Source organism: Prionailurus viverrinus, chromosome X (genome assembly GCF_022837055.1).
Source record: "Prionailurus viverrinus isolate Anna chromosome X, UM_Priviv_1.0, whole genome shotgun sequence".
NCBI lineage: Eukaryota > Metazoa > Chordata > Mammalia > Carnivora > Felidae > Prionailurus > Prionailurus viverrinus.
The window spans coordinates 8207434-8226107 of NC_062579.1; the positions used below are offsets into that span (position 1 = coordinate 8207434).

The 18674-nt window shown below is 39.1% G+C and overlaps 1 protein-coding gene across 3 annotated transcripts in view; it reads left to right on the forward strand.

Moving 5' to 3' along the window:
- The window catches only part of MOSPD2 (motile sperm domain containing 2), a 54278-nt gene that overhangs the window by 26375 nt on the left and 9229 nt on the right, over positions 1 to 18674 (forward strand). For all 3 annotated transcript variants that reach the window (XM_047844213.1, XM_047844214.1, XM_047844215.1), the window contains exons 8-13: positions 8581 to 8705; positions 11974 to 12150; positions 12784 to 12896; positions 15346 to 15442; positions 16251 to 16347; positions 16714 to 16843. In XM_047844213.1, the coding sequence (XP_047700169.1) occupies positions 8581 to 8705; positions 11974 to 12150; positions 12784 to 12896; positions 15346 to 15442; positions 16251 to 16347; positions 16714 to 16843 (739 nt within the window). The remainder of the gene's footprint in view (positions 1 to 8580; positions 8706 to 11973; positions 12151 to 12783; positions 12897 to 15345; positions 15443 to 16250; positions 16348 to 16713; positions 16844 to 18674) is intronic.

An 18674-nucleotide genomic window follows, 5' to 3' on the forward strand; every position in this document is an offset into this window, starting at 1 on the left:
TCAAGCCCATGAAACATGAGACCATGACCTGAGCCGAAGTCACACGCTTAACCGACTGAGCCCCAAGGCGCCCCGGGGTAGTTCCATTTTTAACTTTATGAGGAACCTCCATACTGTTTTTTTACAGTGGCTGCACCAGTTTGCATTCCCACCATCGCATAAGGGTTCCTTTTTCTCCACATCCTCACCAACACTTGCTCTTTCTTGTGTTTTTTATTTTAGCCATTCTGACAGGTATAAGGTGGTATCTCATTATCGTTTTGATTTGCATCTCCCTGATGATGAGTGATGTTGAGCATCTTTTCATGTGCCTGTTGGCCATCTGGATGTCTTCCTTGGAGAAATGGCTATTCATGTCTTCTGCCCATTTTTAATTGGATTGTTTTTTGGGTGTTGAGTTTTAGAAGTTCTTTATATATGTTGGATACGAACCCATTATTAGATAGGTCATTTGCAAATATCTTCTCCCCATTCAGCAGATTATTTGCCTTTCAGTTTTGTTGATTGTTTCCTTTGCTGTACAGAGCTTTTTATTTTGGTGTGGTCCCAATTGTTTAGTTTTGCTTTTATTTCCTTTGCCTTAGGGGACCTGTCTAGAAAAAAGTTGCTACAGCTGATGTCACAGAAGTTACTGCCTGTATTCTATTCTAGGATTTTTATGGTTTCAGGGCCTCACATTTAGGTCTTCAATCCATTTTAAATTTATTTTTGTGTATAGTATAAGAAGGTGGTCCTGTTTCATTCTTCTGCATGTAGCTGTCCAGTTTTCCCAGCATTTCTTCAATAAACCATCTTTTTCCCATTGGATATTCTTTCCTGCTTTGTTGAAGATTAATTGACCATATAATTGTGGGTTTGTTTCTGGATTTTGTGTTCTGTTCTATTGATCAATGTGTGTGTGTGTATTTGTGCCAGTACCATACTGTTTTGATCACTACATCTTTGTAATATAACTTGAAGTCCACAATTGTGATGCCTCCACCTTTGCTTTTCTTTCTCAAGATTGCTTTGGCTTTTCAGGGTCTTTTGTTGTTCCATACAAATTTAATATTTTTTGTTCTGTGAAAAATGGTGTTGGTACTTTGGTAGGGATTAGGTTAAATGTGTAGATTGCTTTGGGTAATATAGATATTTTAACAATATTTATTCTTTTAATCCATGAGCATGGAATTTCTGTCCATTTCTTTGTGTCATCTTTAATTTCTTTCATCAGTGTTTTATAGTTTTCAGAATACAGGTCTTTGACCTCTTTGGTTAAGTTTATTCCTAAGTATCTTAATATCTTCGATGCAGTTGTAAATGGGATTGTTTTCTTAATTTCTCTTTCTGCTGCTTCTTTATTGGTGTATAGAAATGCAACAGAATTCTCTACATTGGTTTTGTATCCTGTGACTTTAATGAATTCATTTATCAATTCTAGCAGTTTTTTCATGGAGTCTTTTGGGTTTTCTATATATAGTATCATGTCATCTGCAAATAGAGTTTTACTTCTCCCTTGCCAGTTTGGATGCCCTTTATTTCTTTTTGTGGTCTGATTGCTGTGGTTAGGACTTCCAGTACTATGTTGAATAAAAGTGGCTAGAGTGGACATCCTTATCTTACTCCTAACCTTAAGGGAAAGGCTCTGAGTTTTTCACCGTTGAGTATGATGTTAGCTGTGGGTTTTTATATATGGTCTTCGTTATGTTAAGGTATGTTTGTTCCCTCTAAACTAACTTTGTTGAGGATTTTTAGCAATGAATGGATGTTGTACCTTGTCAAATGCTTTTTCTATCCTCTTGAAATGATCATATGGCTCTTTTATTGATATGATGTATCACGTTGATTGATTTGTGAATATAGAGCCATCCTTGCAACCCAGGAATGAATCCCACTTGATCGTGGTGAATGATTTTTTTTTAATGTATTGTTGAATTTGGTTTGCTAGTTTTTTATTGTTCATCAGTGATATTGGCCTGTGTTCATCAGTGATATTGGCCTGTAGCTCTTTTTTAGTGGTATCTTTATCTGGTTTTGGTATCAGGGTAATACTGGCCTCATTGGGTTAATTTGGAAATTTTCCTTCTTATGTTTTTTTGGAGTAGTTTAAGAATAATTATTAACTCTTCTTTAAATGTTTGGTAGAATTCACCAGTGAAGCCATCTGGTCCTGAACTTTTGTTTACTGCGAAGTTTTTGATTACTGATTCAATTTCTTTGTTGATAATCTGTCTATTCAAATTTTCTATTCCTGTTTCAGTTTTGGTAGGTTATATGTTTCTAGGAATGTTCTTCTAGGTCATCCAATTTGCTGGCATATAGTTTTTCATAATGTTCTCTTATAATTGTTTGTATTTTTGTGGTGTTTATTGTTATTTATCCTCTTTTGTTTGTGATTTTTATGTATTTGGATCCTTTCTCTTTTTTTCTTGTTAAGTCTGGCTAGAGGTTTATCAGTTTCACTGGATTCTTCAAAGAACCAGCTTCTGGTTTCATTGATCTGTTATATTATTTTTTGGTTTTGTTTTTTAGGTTCGTTTTCATTTCTATATCATTTGTTTCTGCTCTGATCTTTGTTCTTTCTTTCCTTCTATTGGTTTTAGGTTCTCTTTGTTATTTTTCCAGCTCCTTTAGGTGTAAGGTCAGGTTTTTTATTTGTAAATTTTCTTGCCTTGAGGTAGACTTGTATTGCTATAAACCTCCCTCTTAGAGGGGCGCCTGGGTGGCGCAGTCGGTTAAGCGTCCGACTTCAGCCAGGTCACGATCTCGCGGCCTGTGAGTTCGAGCCCCGCGTCGGGCTCTGGGCTGATGGCTCAGAGCCTGGAGCCTGTTTCCGATTCTGTGTCTCCCTCTCTCTCTGCCCCTCCCCCATTCATGCTCTGTCTCTCTCTGTCCCAAAAATAAATAAACGTTGAAAAAAAAAAAAATTTTTAAAACCTCCCTCTTAGAACCATTTTTGCTGTGTCCCAAAGGTTTTGAATCCTTATGTTTTCATTTTCATTTGTTTCCATGTACTTTTGCATTTCTTTGATTTCCTGGTTGACCCATTCATTGTTGAGTAACATGTTATTTAACCTGAATGTATTTGTGGTCTTTCCGAATTTTTTCTTGTGGTTGACTTCTGATTTCATAACACTGTGGTCAGAAAAGATGCATGATAGGACTTCAATCTTCTTGATTTGTTGAGTCTTGTTTTCTGGCCTAATATGTGATCTCTTCTGGAGAATTTTACATATGCACTCGAAAAGAATGTGTATTCTGCTGTTGTAGGTTGGAATGTTCTGAATATGTCTGTTAAATCCATTTGGTCTAGTGTATTACTCAAAGCCATTGTTTCTGTGTTCATTTTCTGTTTACATGATTTGCCCATTAATATAAGTGGGATGTTAAAATCCTCTACTATTATATTATTATGTTAGTTCCATTATGTTTCTTATTAACTGTTTTATGTACTTGGGAGCTTCATGCTGGGTGCATAAATATTTACAATTGTTATTTCTTCTTCTTGGGTTATCCCCTTTATGATTATATAATGCCCTTCTTCATCTCTTGTTACAGTCTTTGTTTTAAAGTCTAGTTTGTCCAATGTAAGTATTGCTACTCCAAATTTCTTTTGACATCCACTTGCATGTGTTTCTCCATCCCCTCACTTTGAATCTGCAGAGGTCTTTAGGTCTAAAACGAGTCCCTTGTAGGCAGCATATAGATGGGTCTTGTTTATTCATTGTCACCCTGTGTCTTTTGATTGGAGCATTTATTCCATTTACATTCAATGAAATTATTCATAGTTATGTATTTATTGCCGTTTTATTACTTGTTTCATGGTTGTTCTTGCAGATTTTCTCTGATCCTTTCTTGTCTTTCTTTCATGATTTGCTGGTTTTCTTTAGTGGTATATATGGATTTCTTTCTCTTTATTGTTTCCATATTTATTAGTGGTTTTTGATTTGTAGTTCCCATTATGTTTATATATGACCTCTTCTGCATATAGCAGCCTTTATTCAGTTGATGGTCATTTAAGTTTGAACCCATTCTTTCCTCCTCTACTCCCCCTCTTTTGGGTAGATGTTGCCATATTTTACATCCTTTTATTTTATGAGCTCATTGACTGATTTTCTACAGAAATACTCATTTTTACTGCTTTCGTGTTTCCTACCTTTATACTGTCACTTTCGATCTCTCCTTTCCACTTGGAGTCCCCTTAATATTTCTTGCAGGGCTCGCTCGGTTAGTGGTCATGAACTCCTTTAGTTTTTGTTTGTGTGGGAAACTCTTTATTTCTCCTATTCTGAATGATAACCTTGCTGGATAGATTATTCTTGGCTGCAGGTTTTTCTCATTCAGCACTTTGAATGTATCATATCACCCGTTTCTGGCTTAGAAAGTTTCTGCCGAAAAAGCCACTGATACCTTTATGGGGTTTTCTTTGTATGTAACTATATTCTTTTTGTCTTGCTGCTTTTAATATTCTTTCTTTATCAGCATATTTCCCATTTTAATTACAATATGTTTTGGTGTGGGTCTGCTTTTGTTAATTTTTTTTGGGGGGGGGGGTTCTCTGTGCCACCTGGATCTGGATATCTGTTTCCCTCCCCAGATTAGGGAAGTTTTCAGCTATTATTTCTTCACATAAATTCTCTGCCCCCTTTCCTCTTTCTTCTTCCGGGATTCCTATAATATAAGTATTATTATGTTTGATGGAGTCACTGAGTTCTCTAAGTCTATTCTCATTTTGTGTAGTTTTTTTTTTTCTTTTGTTCATCTTGATTATTTTCCATTACTCCATCTTCTAGGTCACGAATTGGTTCCTCTGCTTCCTCCAGCCTGCTGCTGTTCATTTCCATCAAGTGTGTTTCTCACTTCATTTATTGAGCCCTTTATCTCTGCTTTGTTATTCCTTACCTCTGTGTTAATGGTCTCACTGATGCCTTCCACTCTTTTCTCAAGTCCAGTGAGTATCCTTGCGATCAGTGCTTTAAATTCTCCATCAGGCACGTTACTTATATCTGTTTCACTTAGATCTCTGGCCATAGCCGTGGCCTTGTCCTGTTCTCTGTCTTCTTATTTTGGCCAAGTCTCGGTGCCTGTTTCTGTGTGTTAGGAAAGGCAGCTCCGTCTCCTGTCCTTGAGGGTGATGGCTTTATGAAGAAGAGGCCCTGTGGTGCCCTGCTGTCTAAGTGTCCCGGGCCCGGTGCTCCTGGGACTATCTCCAGTGTGTGCTCTGTGTGCTCTGCTGTTGTGTCCTGGCTGCTTTATCCTCAGGCCAGTCATTTGCAGAGACTCTCTTTGCCTGCTGTGGGCAGTTTTTGGTGTCTGGCCTGAATGTGGCACATTTAAACTAGGTGTGCTCTGGTCTGCTTGTGAAATGAGACCTGTTGCTGCCACTAGTAGATCCGAGGCCTCACAAAACTCCTGGGTCAGGAGACACCATGTTGGCAGGGCTTTGGGCTGGTCCTCTAGGGAAAGTGTCCTGCTGACCCGGGACTTAGGCAAGCGTGACTGGGAAGGATGGTTCTTCTAGAGCGCAGCGATGTGGAGGAGGTTGGTGTAAGCAAGTTAAGTAGCAAGTGTCAGCACTGCACTGCTTCCTACAGGTGGCCCTGGGCTTCTGCTGGGGCAGGGCAATGAAATGATACTTGGCAGTTTCTTTGTTCCAGAAGGGATCTCTTCATGAATGCTGCCCCTCGGAAACATGCTCCGAGATGAGCAAATAACCTTTGCACTCTGTGCCCCAGGCGCTCTTCAGATCACTTTTTCCTCGCTGTATGTCCGCGGCCTGTTTGCCCTGCCTTCTCTCCACGAAGAGCCCCAGTGTCCTCTGAGCTCTCCCAGAGCCAAGCATGCTGACCTTTAAAACTCCAGGCTTTAAGCCCCACTGGTTGTGAGAACTCACAAAATTCAGGCCCTCTCACTTTCCAAGCCAGTTGCTGTACATGTTTGTTTTCCCCATGTGCTCCCCTGTGTGCTGGTCTGTCTGCCTCTCTGTCGCGCACACGCACTCTCTCTCTCTAACCTGCCCTTCTCCATGACTGAGGTTCTCTTCCCACTGAAGCAGCCATGATCCATTTCTCTCCCAAGCCAGGTCTCCTTACATTCTACCTTCTTCGATGTGGCTTCTTCTCTACCTTTAGTTGCAGTTTGTTCTGCCAGTCTTCAGATCGATTGATGGGGCATTTAGGATGATTTGGTAGTTATCTAGTTGTGTCTGTGGGACGAGGCGAGCCTACGGTGCTCCTACTCTGCCACTGTCTCCCAAGATCTCTCTCAAGAAAGAATAGTCTTTGTAATAAATGATATTGGGACAACTGACTATCCACATTCAAAAGAATGAAGTTGGACCTCTACCTCCCTTCACATACAAAAATTAGTTCAAGATGGATGATCAGAGACCTAAATATAAGAATTAGAACTGTAAACCTTGGAACCATAGGAATAAATCTTTGTGGCCTTGCATTAGGCAGTGGTTGCTTAAATATGACACCAAAAAAAGCACAAGCAACAAAAGAAAAGAATAGATACATTGGACTTCATTAAAATTTCAAATTCTGTGCTTCAAACGACACCAGCCAGAACGTGAAAAGACAGCTCTCAGAATGGAAGAAAATATTTACAAATCGTGCATCTGATAAGGGACTTATGTCTAGAATATATAAATAGCTTTTACAACACCACAATAAAAAGACAAATGGCCCAATTAAAAAGGGCAAAAGATTTAAATAGACATTTCTCCAAAGATAGGCAATGGGCAACAAACACATAAAAAGATGCTCAACATCATTAGTCATGAGAGAACTACAAGTCAAAACCAAATGAGATACTAATTCAAACCAGCTCGGATGGCTGTGATCGAAAAGACGTGTTGAGGATGTGGAGACATTGGAGCCCTCATACGTTACTGGTGAGAATGTAAAATGATGGGACCACTCTGGAAAGCAGGTTGGCGGCTCCTCAAAAAGTTAAACATAGAAGTACCATATAATTCAGCAGTTCCATCCCTAGGTACGTTCCCAAAAGAATTGAAAGCACGTGTCTACGCAAAAGCACAGATCTTCATAGCACTATTCTTCATGATAGTCAAGCGGAAAGTACTCAAATGTTTATCTGTTGATGAATGGATAAACAGATGTTGTAGATCCGTAAAATGGAAAATTATTCGGCCATAAAAAGGAATTACGTACTGATACATGCTACATCACAGAGGAACCTTGAACACATGCTGCGTGAACAAAGCCAGTTAGAAAAACCACGTGTTGTATGATTCCATTTATGTGCAATATCCACAACAGGCCAGTCCAGAAAGTAGATCAGTGGTTGCCCAGGAATGGGAGAGGGAGGGTAAAGAGAGATTGTTTATAGATAGGGGTTTCTTTTTGGTGTTACAAACACATTCTAAAATTAGATAGTGGGGGGTGTGTGCCTGGCTGGCTCAGTCGTTTGAGCATCTTACTCTCTTTCGGATCAGGTCATGATCCCAGGATCATGGGATCTAGCCCCACGGCAGGCTCTGCGCTGAGCTCAGAGCCTGCTTAAGACTCTCTCTCTGTCTCCCCCTCTGTTCCTCTCTCCCATTCGTGTGCGTGCTCGCTCTCTCTCTCTCTCTTTCTCTCTCTGTCTAAAATAAATAAAATTAGGTAGTGGGGATGGTTATAAAACTATCTAAATACACCAAAAACCATCGATGTGCATACTTGAAAGGGGTGAATTTTATGGTATGCGAATTATTATCTCAATAAAACTATTATAAAAAAATCAGATTTAGCATTTTAGTTAATTCAAGTAACCTAGCTTCAAACACGTCATCTCACAGACTTTTTAAATCGAAATTAAGGAAAATGTAAATATTACATAAAATTTAAGCATAATTAGCTAAACTAAAAATGCAGTTTCCTGAACCAGGATTTAATTTTTATCATACTGTTTGATTTCCTGATGTTTTTTCATTGATGCTTTTGCAAACTTAATGCAGGATTCCTCTTTTAATTTGTTTAAACTGTGTTTCGAATGTCAGAATGGAAACAAGGTTTAAAAAAACTAAATCTAAATTAGAATGGCATGAAAGAACAAGATTGTAATTACTAAACAGTTGTGTTTGATAACGGTTTATTCTTGCAGATTCCGTGAGTTCCTCACGATTAAATAAGCTGCAGGGCTTGGGAGAAAGGCAGAGATGTTTAGGGTTGGGATGGAAGTCTGAGTGTAGCTCAAACTCATAAATAAGGAGAGCCACTTCTTTCTCTTCTTGACTTCCCATTTGAGGAGGTCTTTCAGGTTGGGCGTTGATCAGAAGTGTAAGGAAAAATGACTCTTTCCATACTCTTGCATAGTTATCCCTCAAATCACAGTACTATTTGATTCCGTGTCTGGGAGTCTTAGCGGTTGGGATCATTGACAGATTTGTAGAGAGGGCAAAACTCTGTTAAGCTTCTTGGTGCCCATCAAGGTGATTCAGTCTTCCTGACTCTTCCTGGAACATTTGGAACCCACAAAGATACCTGTTGACAGAGTTTAGCCCAAACTGATATCAGAAGACTTGCATTAGCACATACAGTAAATTAATTGAGAAAGACAATGGATTTAATGAAGTGACTGTTTTTTCCTCAGCTGCTTTCAAAATTGTGAAATCCTGGCTTGGACCAGAAGCAGTGAGTTTGTTGAAGTTTGCAAGTAAAAATGAAGTCCAAGACTATGTCAGTGTAGAATACCTGCCTCCCCACATGGGTGGAACTGTAAGTATAGTGCTTGAAGTATGTTTCTAAAATAAGACTGGATCGGGGCACATGAAGTCGTGTTCTTGCCTTAAGGGACAAGAAGCAGCAGTATCTTAACGTGCAAAGAAAGGTCATAGATACTCCAGAATAGCACCATGATAGACATGTTTATGTAAGTTTTTGAGTTGTTAAATTTTAATTTTGAGTAGGTTATATATTTACATGGTTCTAGACTGAAAAGTATTCAGTATTCAATACGAATATTCAGACATAGGTATTCAGTAAAAAGTCTTTCTACTGCTGTCCCAATCACTCTCTTCTCCCCAGTTCCATCTCTTATATTTATTTCCAGGAACCTGTATTGCCTACATAAGCAATACAGTATATATGTAACACACACAAGCAAATAGAGATGTAATTCTTCCTCCCTCTCATCGCTTTTAAACAAGTAGTGTATTTTTACGCCCTTATGCCTCCTACTTTTTTCTTTACAACATGTCTTAGAGATCATTCCACATCAGTATGAAAAGCTGTTTTACTCTTATTTATGGCTACATAGTATTCCTGTGTCTAGAGATGAACCGTGAGTTACTGAATTTTTTTTTCATGTGTCTCAGTTCGCTTCCAGTTGTTTACTGTTTAACAGTCTTTTTAATTTCAAAGATAATATATATTATCACCTTTCTTTGAAATGTTATTAGTACTTAAAAATAAGAGACCGGGGATAACTAGGTATGTGTTAAATTTTTCCCACTACACGATAATGAAACGTACTGTGTATTGTGTATTTATAAACTATGGAACCTATGGATTTGGTATGCTTTGGGTTAACCTGATAAAATTTCACTTGTTTGATTTTTACAATCTACTTCAGATACTGCCTACTTGGCAAAACTGGATTCAACCAGAATCAAGTGATTGGGAAGATGAAAAGTTTTGCTGTGTCCTTTAGATTTCTTTGGTTAGAAAAACTTGAACCAGTATTTTTAATTTGAAATTTGCTGCTTTCCTATTTTGAAGCTTTATATTTTACATTTTAACCTAGAAAAACACAGTATGGTTCATTTCACGTACTACCTTTAGTTAAACTAGATACTTGATTTGTTTTTAATAATCTGTCCCTAGAATTGTTATATCTTAAAATTAATAGCATCTAGGGGCGACTGGGTGGCTTAGTCGGTTAGGCGTCTGACTCTTGATTTCAGCTCAGGTCATGATCTCATGGGTTCGTGAGTTCGAGCCCTGCGTCGGGCTCTGGGCTGACAGTGAGGAGCCTGCTTGGGATTCATATTCCCTCCCTCCCTCCCTCCCTCTCTGTCTCTCTCTCTGTCTCTCTCTCTCTCTCTCAAAATAAATAAACTTTAAAATTTATAGCCTCTAGTAAAAATTATTTTTTTTACATTTATTTATTTTTGATAGAGACAAAGCACGAGTGAGGGACAGAGAGAGAGGGAGACACAGAATCCAAAGCAGGCTCCAGGCTCTGAGCTGTCAGCACAGAGCCTGACGCGGGGCTCGAACCCACAAACCGCGAGATCATGACCTGAACCGAAGTCCGACGCTCAACCGACTGAGCCACCCAGGCGCCCCTACTAAAAATTATTTTTACTTTTAGGAGTAGAAAAGGTTATCTCCCTTCTCTGTCGTTAATGGTATATTTTTTTAGGACTGCTCAGAATTATAGTAGGACTAATATTCTTTCACATAATTTTTTCCCCAAAAGTAATACTTATACATGATTTTTTTAAAAGCAAACAATACTGAAGATTGAAAACTACAGCAGTATAGTGCCAAGCATGTGTCCCTGCCCAGGTGACTGCCCACTGCCACTCTCCAGAGGCCACCATTGTGTCCACGTTTTCTCTCCTGGAAATATTCTGTCCATTTTATTTTTTTACGTAACAGTCACGTACCGTATGTTGTTTCACTGGTTTTCCCACTTCATCTCTTGTTAGTTTATGCCATATTGATTCATAGAGGTCTACCTGATTTTTTTCAACCATTGCAGAATATTCCATTGTGTGGATTTAACATAATGTAGTTAATCAGTTCTCTTTGGAAGGACTGTTGTTTTCTAATCTTGCCATTATTAGGAGTGCTACAGTGAATATCCTTGTAAATATCTTGGTACATGGATTCAACAGTGTAAGTAGAAGGTGAGCTCCAGTTTCCCTCTAAAGAGATTGTGCTCATCTCCCAGTAACATGTGGCAATGCTTGAACCACACCCTTGCCAGTAGCACATACTCTCATTTTTGTAACCTGTGACAATCTCAGGTGAAAAATATTCTAGTGTGGTTTGAATTTGCATTTCTATTATTGTAAGTGATGTCAAGCATTTTTTTATGATTTAAAAGGTAGTCTGTTCTTTATGAATTCTGTGTCATTCCTTTTTTTAAAATTCTGTTATCACTCTTCTTGATTTGTATATATGAACAAAAGCTGTCTTGTTTCTGATACATGCGATACATATTTTTCCAGTTGTGGCTTTAAAAAAAACTTTTTTACGGGTTTTTTTTCGGGAGGGGGAGTTGATTGTTGGGTTTTTTCTGTCATTCAGAAATGTTTCATGTTAGTGTGCTCATTTTTTATCAGCATTTTTATGCCTGCTGGGTTCTGTGTTTGTGCTATGATTAGAAAGGTCTTCACTACTTAGGTTTTGTGTTTTGTTTCCTGTTTTTTTTTTAATGTATTTGTTTTAAGTAGGCTCCATACTCAATATGGGGCTTGAACTCACAACCCTGAGATCAAGAGTTACAGGCTCTACTGACTGAACGAGCCAGGTGACCCTGTTTATTTTTTTTTTAATCCTTCTTTGTGTTTTTCTGGAGCTTATGTTGTTGTTGTTGTTGTTTTAAGCTTATATGGTTTTTTAAAATTACACTTTCAGACCACCTGGCTGACTCCATTGGAAGAGTAGGTGACTCTTGATCTCAACGTCATGGTTTCGAACCCCATGTTGGGTGTAGAGCTTACTAAAAAAATAATAAACGTTAAAAAAATACATACTTTCAAGTTTTTATTCCTCTGAAATTCTTTTTGGCACAAAGAATGAGCTCAAGATCCAACTTGGTTTTTTTACAGATGGCTAATCAGTTGCCCACACCACTTGTTGCCCTTTCCCCTTGTGTTTTGAAATGCTTCCTTTAAAAAAAAAAATCACTATCTAATTAAGTCTGTTTTTTTGTGTTGGTTTGCTTGTTGGCCCGGAGAGTGGATTTTTAACTCGAGAGAATTATTTGTCTGCCCACCTCTCAGCAGGCTGTTATACGATTCCTTTCTCTTAGGATCCTTTCAAGTATAGCTACCCACCGCTAGTAGATGATGATTTCCAGACACCATTGTGTGAAAATGGACCTATTGCCAGTGAAGATGAAGCTTCAAGTAAAGAAGATCTAGAGAGTGATGGCAAAGAAACCTTGGAAACAATTTCCAGTGAAGAACAAACAGCTCTTCTAAAAAAGGTAATCTTGACAATAGAATGAATTTGAGTCAAAAGCTGTGGCCTGTCCGCCGTTCTGCAACTAGCTAGCTATGTGATTTTGGGTAATTCATTTAACTTCCTGTCCTTCAACATTTTGTCTGTGGAAAGAAAGAGGAAGGAGGTCACTGGCTAACCAGAAGTGTCATTATGGTGTATGACAAAGCCGATTTCATGCATTGGTATAAAAATTGGCAAAATGCACTTAGGAATTGTGTTATCAAAACTATTTTTTATCGGATAAAAGTAGTCAGTTTAAAACCTTTTATCTACTTCCTCTATTTCAGTTTTGGAAGGAGCACTTAGTTATCTTTTTATGAGTCATCAGGGGCTTGATAGAGGGATAAATGTTATAATTTAGAACAGATTTAAAGACCCTAAGGGAAAGCCCATGTTACATTTTCTGTAGTGACTTATCTGTCGTAGGCATCCAAGTATATGTTAATGGTCATGTTAATATATGTCAAATACGTAATTTAGGTGTAATAAGCTTATGTCAAAGATTGTAATTTGGATTGAATCACTGTGTTTACTTTTTCACCTAATGAACTGCCCAGCTGTCAGTATGAAACTAAATTTCTTTATCTTTCTTTCTTCATATTTTTTTGGTCTTTAGATTAATGTTACCGAACATACTTCCAAAGCAGAGGAAAATGAAAAGGTTGATTCCAAAATGAAAGCTTTCAAAAAACCATTGAGTGTGTTTAAAGGGCCCTTACTACACATCAGGTAACCATAGTTGAGGATTTTATTAGCTATGCTTTTTTTAATAACCTGTCTTGATCATCTTGAGGGAAAATGTATTTCCACATTTTGAAAAACAGTACACAAGTTTTCTAATTAAAGGTTATCCAGAGACTCACCTTGGTTTCCAGAGTAGACATTGTTAGCTACCTTTTTGTTATTCCATTAAGTGTGTTTAAAGGGCCCTCATTTCACATCAGGTAATAAAAGTGAATATTCATATATTAACAGTTAATCTGAATGACATATATTTTTTCTCATTTTACTGATAGTGTTTGACTTGGACAACTTTGAGGATGCCAGAGATGACAGTGAACTAAGCACTTATCAGTTTGACCTTCTAAAAGCTAAAGCTGGACTAGAAAAATAGGGGGGGTTTTTTGTTTTGTTTTTGTCTTTTACCAAAGCCCGATTTCAGCACATCTCTATTTTTGTTTCTAGGTTACTCAGCCTGAGATTCAGGATTGTTTGTAATTATCATTACGTAAAGATCTCTTTCTCACTAATGATGCTTTTAGTTGATAAATTTATATGGCCTTATGTTAATACTGCTATGCCAACTTTGGTGATGACCTGATGTATCATTTTCTGTCCCATAGTTGAAATTTTTCTGTGTAACTGTTTTAGGTATGACTCTTATGACCGGTACAGTCAGACTTTTAAAAAAAACAGATACTCTAATTGAGAAGACTGGTTTGTTTATATACATTGGGATTACTATTATATTTGGATTATCTCAACCATCTGTGTATTTCTGGGTGGGGGGGGGTGGGGGGGGTTCCACATGTATATTCTGCTGGTCATGGGTTTTCTTTGCCATTTCCCCCCTGTGGAGTTTGTTTCTCCTCTTTCCCTATAATGGTTTAAAAGTTTCACACTTTTCACTGGAGGCTTGTGGACATCCTAGATCTTGGCTCATGAATGTCGAGGGTCAGCTTCAAGAGCTGGCAAGGAGAGGGCCAGGGTAGGGTAGGGCAGGGCAGCTTCCAGGGCTGTGGTCTGGGCTCAGCATCCCCTGCCTCTGCCCCCAGGAAAGTCACAGCACCTCTCTCTCCTCCAGGCACAGGTGCCCCAATAGCGGCTGTCTCCCATCAGTCTCGTGGTTATTGAGAGTACTTCTGAGATTCATAACCTTCTGGTCTTTTCTGTGTTGTATTTCAGATGAGCTCTAAAAGTAAGCCAGCAGCTGTGCTAATCTGTCTTGCCCAAAGATGAGCAGAGCCCTCTTAGGAGAGCATGTCCTTAAAAATATGTGTTCTCCAAATGAATCTCTGATATGCCTACATTCCTGATATAAAATGAATCTACTTATGTATATGGTCAAGGACAGTCTGAACAATTCACCTTTTTATCTAAAACAAAAACACTCCTCTACCCAGTGTTTGGAGGCACCTGATACAGTTTGACTCATGTAACTAAACTGCACAATTGGAGGGGCTGCTGGGTGGCTCCGTTGGTTGACCGACTTCGGCTCAGGTCATGATCTCACGGTTCGTGAGTTCGAGCCCGCTTCAGATTCTGTGGCTCCCTCTCTGTCTGCCCCTCCCCCGCTCGCACTCTCTCTCAAAAATAAAACATTAAAAAAAAAATTTAACTACACAATGGGGCACCTGGGTGGCTCAGTCGGTTAAGCGTCTGATTTCTCAGGTCAGGATCTCACAGCTCGTGAATTCGAGCCCCACTTGGGGCTCTGTGCTAACGGCTCAGAGCCTGGACCCTGCTTCCAATTCTGTGTCTCCCTCTCTCTCTGCCCCTCCCCCATTCACACTCTCTCTCTCAAAAATAAACATTAAAAAAATAAAAACTACATAAAACATTGCTTTAGTCTTTTAGTTCACATGCTCTTACAGTGACAATAGTAAAATTTGTATTTTGAGGCTCACTGCTTTTACTGTTTGACAAATATTTCCCACCCCAAATTTTGTTTTTTTGTATTCCATATTACTTAGAAAAAGCCTTTACGTAGTAAGACCTTAGTCTGTTACTTCAAGACATCCCTGATGATCGTTCATTTTACGTTAGACTTTTCTCTGTTGGTGTATAAAATTATGCCCCATTCTATTCTGTTTGTAATTAAAGTTGAAGTGCCAGCTTCTTCTCTGTTTTTATTATGTGTAACCTTCCAAAGAGTTTAAATGCACCTTTAGATGGTGCTGATTATAGGCTAATTCAGAATCATCCTATTCTTTCTTCTGTCCTTTTCTATTTAGCTTTTGATCTTGGGGAAGCCAACCATAGGACTTTTAAGTAGCATGCAATCAATTAGTAAGATGAAAACACAAACTATATTAGGTAATTGTTTTGTAGGTTTTTTTTTGATGAAATCTCTTTATACAAATGAGCATATAATATTAAATGCTTTTCTTCCAGCTAATGATTAGATTGTCATTTATTCTGAATAACACAAATGCCTTATGTTTTTGTTACCACCTAGCCCAGCAGAAGAACTGTATTTTGGAAGTACAGAATCTGGAGAGAAGAAAACTTTAATAGTGTTGACAAATGTAACTAAAAACATTGTGGCGTTTAAGGTAAGTATCTGAAAGATCTAATAGATTATATGTGGAAATTGGATATGGGAAGTGATTTCAGACATTTTAATCGAAAGACTGAGGATTTGTAACTTGTGCAGTGTTTTTATTTATGATATTTTTAGGCATGTTACGCTGCCTTCTAGTTTTAACCACATGGCATAGCTTATCTAAAATTTTCCCTGGGATCTGTATCTCAATCTTTAATGAGCCATAATAGGCTAATGTCCAAATTAATCTCAGGCTTTAATGTTTGTTGTAAAGAAAAACTCAAGGAAAATCACTCTTCATCATATAAATAATTCATAATAGCAAAAAAAAATAAAACTGTAAAATCAAGAGTGCATTTTCCCCCAAGTGTGATATAGTTTGGAATGTAGTTTATGCTGGATACTAACCTAATGACCGAGTCTGCCACTGCCCCATATTGTAGAAATTATTTCCTTAAATCATCTATTTAATTTAGATTGGACCACGCTATTATAACAAATCCTAATATGGTTTTTTAGAATTTGTGTTATTAAATTTAGGCGATTGCCAGATAGGATACTGCACAGATTGTTTTGTTGAAAAGGAAGGCTGAGTGACAGTTGGACTTCCAAGATTAGCAGAGATTTTAAAAAATAAAGATACTGTTTTCCTGTTGATGGGGAAAGATACATTCTATGCCTGACCACCGTGGGTGTTTTGTAGACTTTATTATTAACTGCTAGTTTTCTAAAAATCACTTTCAAGCCGTTTACCACCCCCAAGATCAGTTTTATCATTATGCTGTTAGTGATTACGTGATTACTCTATTCATAAATAGGTGAGAACAACTGCTCCAGAAAAATACAGAGTCAAGCCAAGCAACAGCAGTTGTGACCCTGGAGCTTCAGTTGACATAGTTGTGTCTCCCCACGGGGGTGAGTTGTCACGTGATGGCCTCAGAGGGTGTGCTGGGGTACCTGGGGCTGGTTGGTGAGTCCGTAGAGCTGGACTAGAAGCCGGAAATCCGAGTGTCAACACGTCACGTCGCTGCATTCTTAGGCATCCATTTTCTCCTGTGTAAAATGAAATGGGTAAATGGGTCTCACTAGAATGGTTTTTTAATGCATAAAATTGTTTAAACTGACGCCTGTTGAAATTGAATTTTTAGAAAAACGTTTTCCTTTTTAGGGTGGTTCCATATGGTCCTTTTTCCATTGTTTCCTAGAATAATGCCTTAAACCAACATGTCCAACCTTTTGTAAAGGCTTGTTTATATAACAAGTTACTCTTTTGGAATGCAGGTTTAACAGTCTCTGCCCAAGACCGTTTTCTGATAATGGCTGCAGAAATGGAACAGTCATCTGGCACGGGCCCAGCAGAATTGACTCAGTTCTGGAAAGAGGTTCCCAGAAACAAAGTTATGGAACATAGGTATGCTTCTTACAGATTCTCAAATGTGATGGGAAGAATCAGAGAGCTATGCCTGCATGGACTAGGCAGGTGTCTCTTCCTTCTAGCATTTGGCAGACACTTAGGCTTCTAGTGTGGGCCCTGAGCTGTGTGGGGCTCTGGGGTGCCCAGGAATGAGATCTGGAGTTTCTCAAGGAGGTTGCAAGCAGGGACTTGCTTACAGGATTGTGCAAGAATCTGGATGTGTCCAAAATTACAAACCTAGATCTCTCTGTCCCGGCCGTTCCCTTTATAGGAGCACTCACTTTGTGTCCTAGAATGTGTGTGTTGCAGCATTATTTGTACTAGGAAAAAATGGGAAAGAACAAACCTAAATGGTTACCAGTGAAGCAACGGTCAGACGCACTTGAATGTATGCAGGAGTACTCTGCAGCTATTCAAAAGAGTGTGGGAAGTCTCTTGTTCTGATACACAAAGGTACCTATGATGTATTAGGGGGAAAACCTGGGAATGCATGGGCATATACAAGTATGTATGTGCATGCAAAGATACACAGAGAAGGAGAAAAGAGAGGAGTGTTGTGGTTTTCTTTTGGAGTGTGCCAGTTCTGCCTCCCAGGGACACTCGTCAGTGTCTGGAAACATTGTTCATTGTCACAAGTGGGCATTGGGGTACTGTGGCATCTAGCAGGTAGAGACTGGGGATGCTGCTGTACATCCCACAATGCAAAGGACAGCCCCCCAAAACAAAGACTTGTGGGTAAAGAATGGCCACTCTGATGGCACTTTTGTAGGCCCTGAAGGAAAAGAGTACGTAAGCCATATAGATAGAACTAGAAAAAGTGCTTTCCAGGAAGAGGGAACCACAAGTGAAAAAGGAGTGTGCTGGGCCTGTGTAAGGAACAGCGAGGAGGTTAAGGACAGCTTGGTGGGAGATGAGGTCAAAGAGATAGTAGGAATGCAAATGATTGCCATAGCGAGGACTTCTGATGTTAAGAGGAGAAAATACATTTGGTGCTCAGCAGATCCAGGAAGTGATCTGGCTTATTTTTTTTAAAGGATTATTCTCGGGGCTGTGTGGAAAACAGTGTAGACCAGACCCAAGTGAAAGACTGATACTGAGTTAACACTTAAAACAGGACTGGCTGGCAGCGGGCTCTTATTTAAGTGCTTTACTCTTATTTATTCACTTAGTCATTAAAATGACCCTAGGAGGTAAGTAGTTCTTTATCCCATTTGATAAATGAGAAGCTGGAAAACCTAGTAACGGTCATGGTTGAGTTAACTGTTCAAAAGCAATTGAAAGAACACACATGTGTCTGGACCACATAGGGAAGAGTGACAGGACTCAGGGTGGGAAGAAGGCTGGACAGAGGCAGATAGGAGAGCATCCACCTGACCTGATTTACCTTTGTGAACAAGCCTGCAAAAAGTGATCTTGTCAGAGGGGAGGAGGACAGGAGAGGGCCTAGGAAGCAAGCTTTATTTCAGCTGTCCCAGCAAGAGAGGGGTAAGACCCAGCCTAGAGAATTATTTCGTGGCCAGAGGAGGACAATCCAGCAGGGACTCAGGAGGGAAAGCAGTAGGTGAGCTGTGTCATCAAATGTCCAAGGAAGACCATTTGACGAAAGAGGAAGGGACCAGTGCTAGGAAGTGTTTCCATGCCAATCAGGAAGGATGAGGTGTTGGCAGTGAAGTCATCACTGCCCACCTGGGGGGGGGGGGGCAGTTTCAGTTGGCAGGAGCCAGGTGCCAAAGAAATGGAGGTAGTACGACTGTTCTAGAGAGTAGTCTTGCTGGAGGAAGGAATAATGTAGTGTTGATGAAGCAGTTGTCTGGCATGGGTTTTTCAA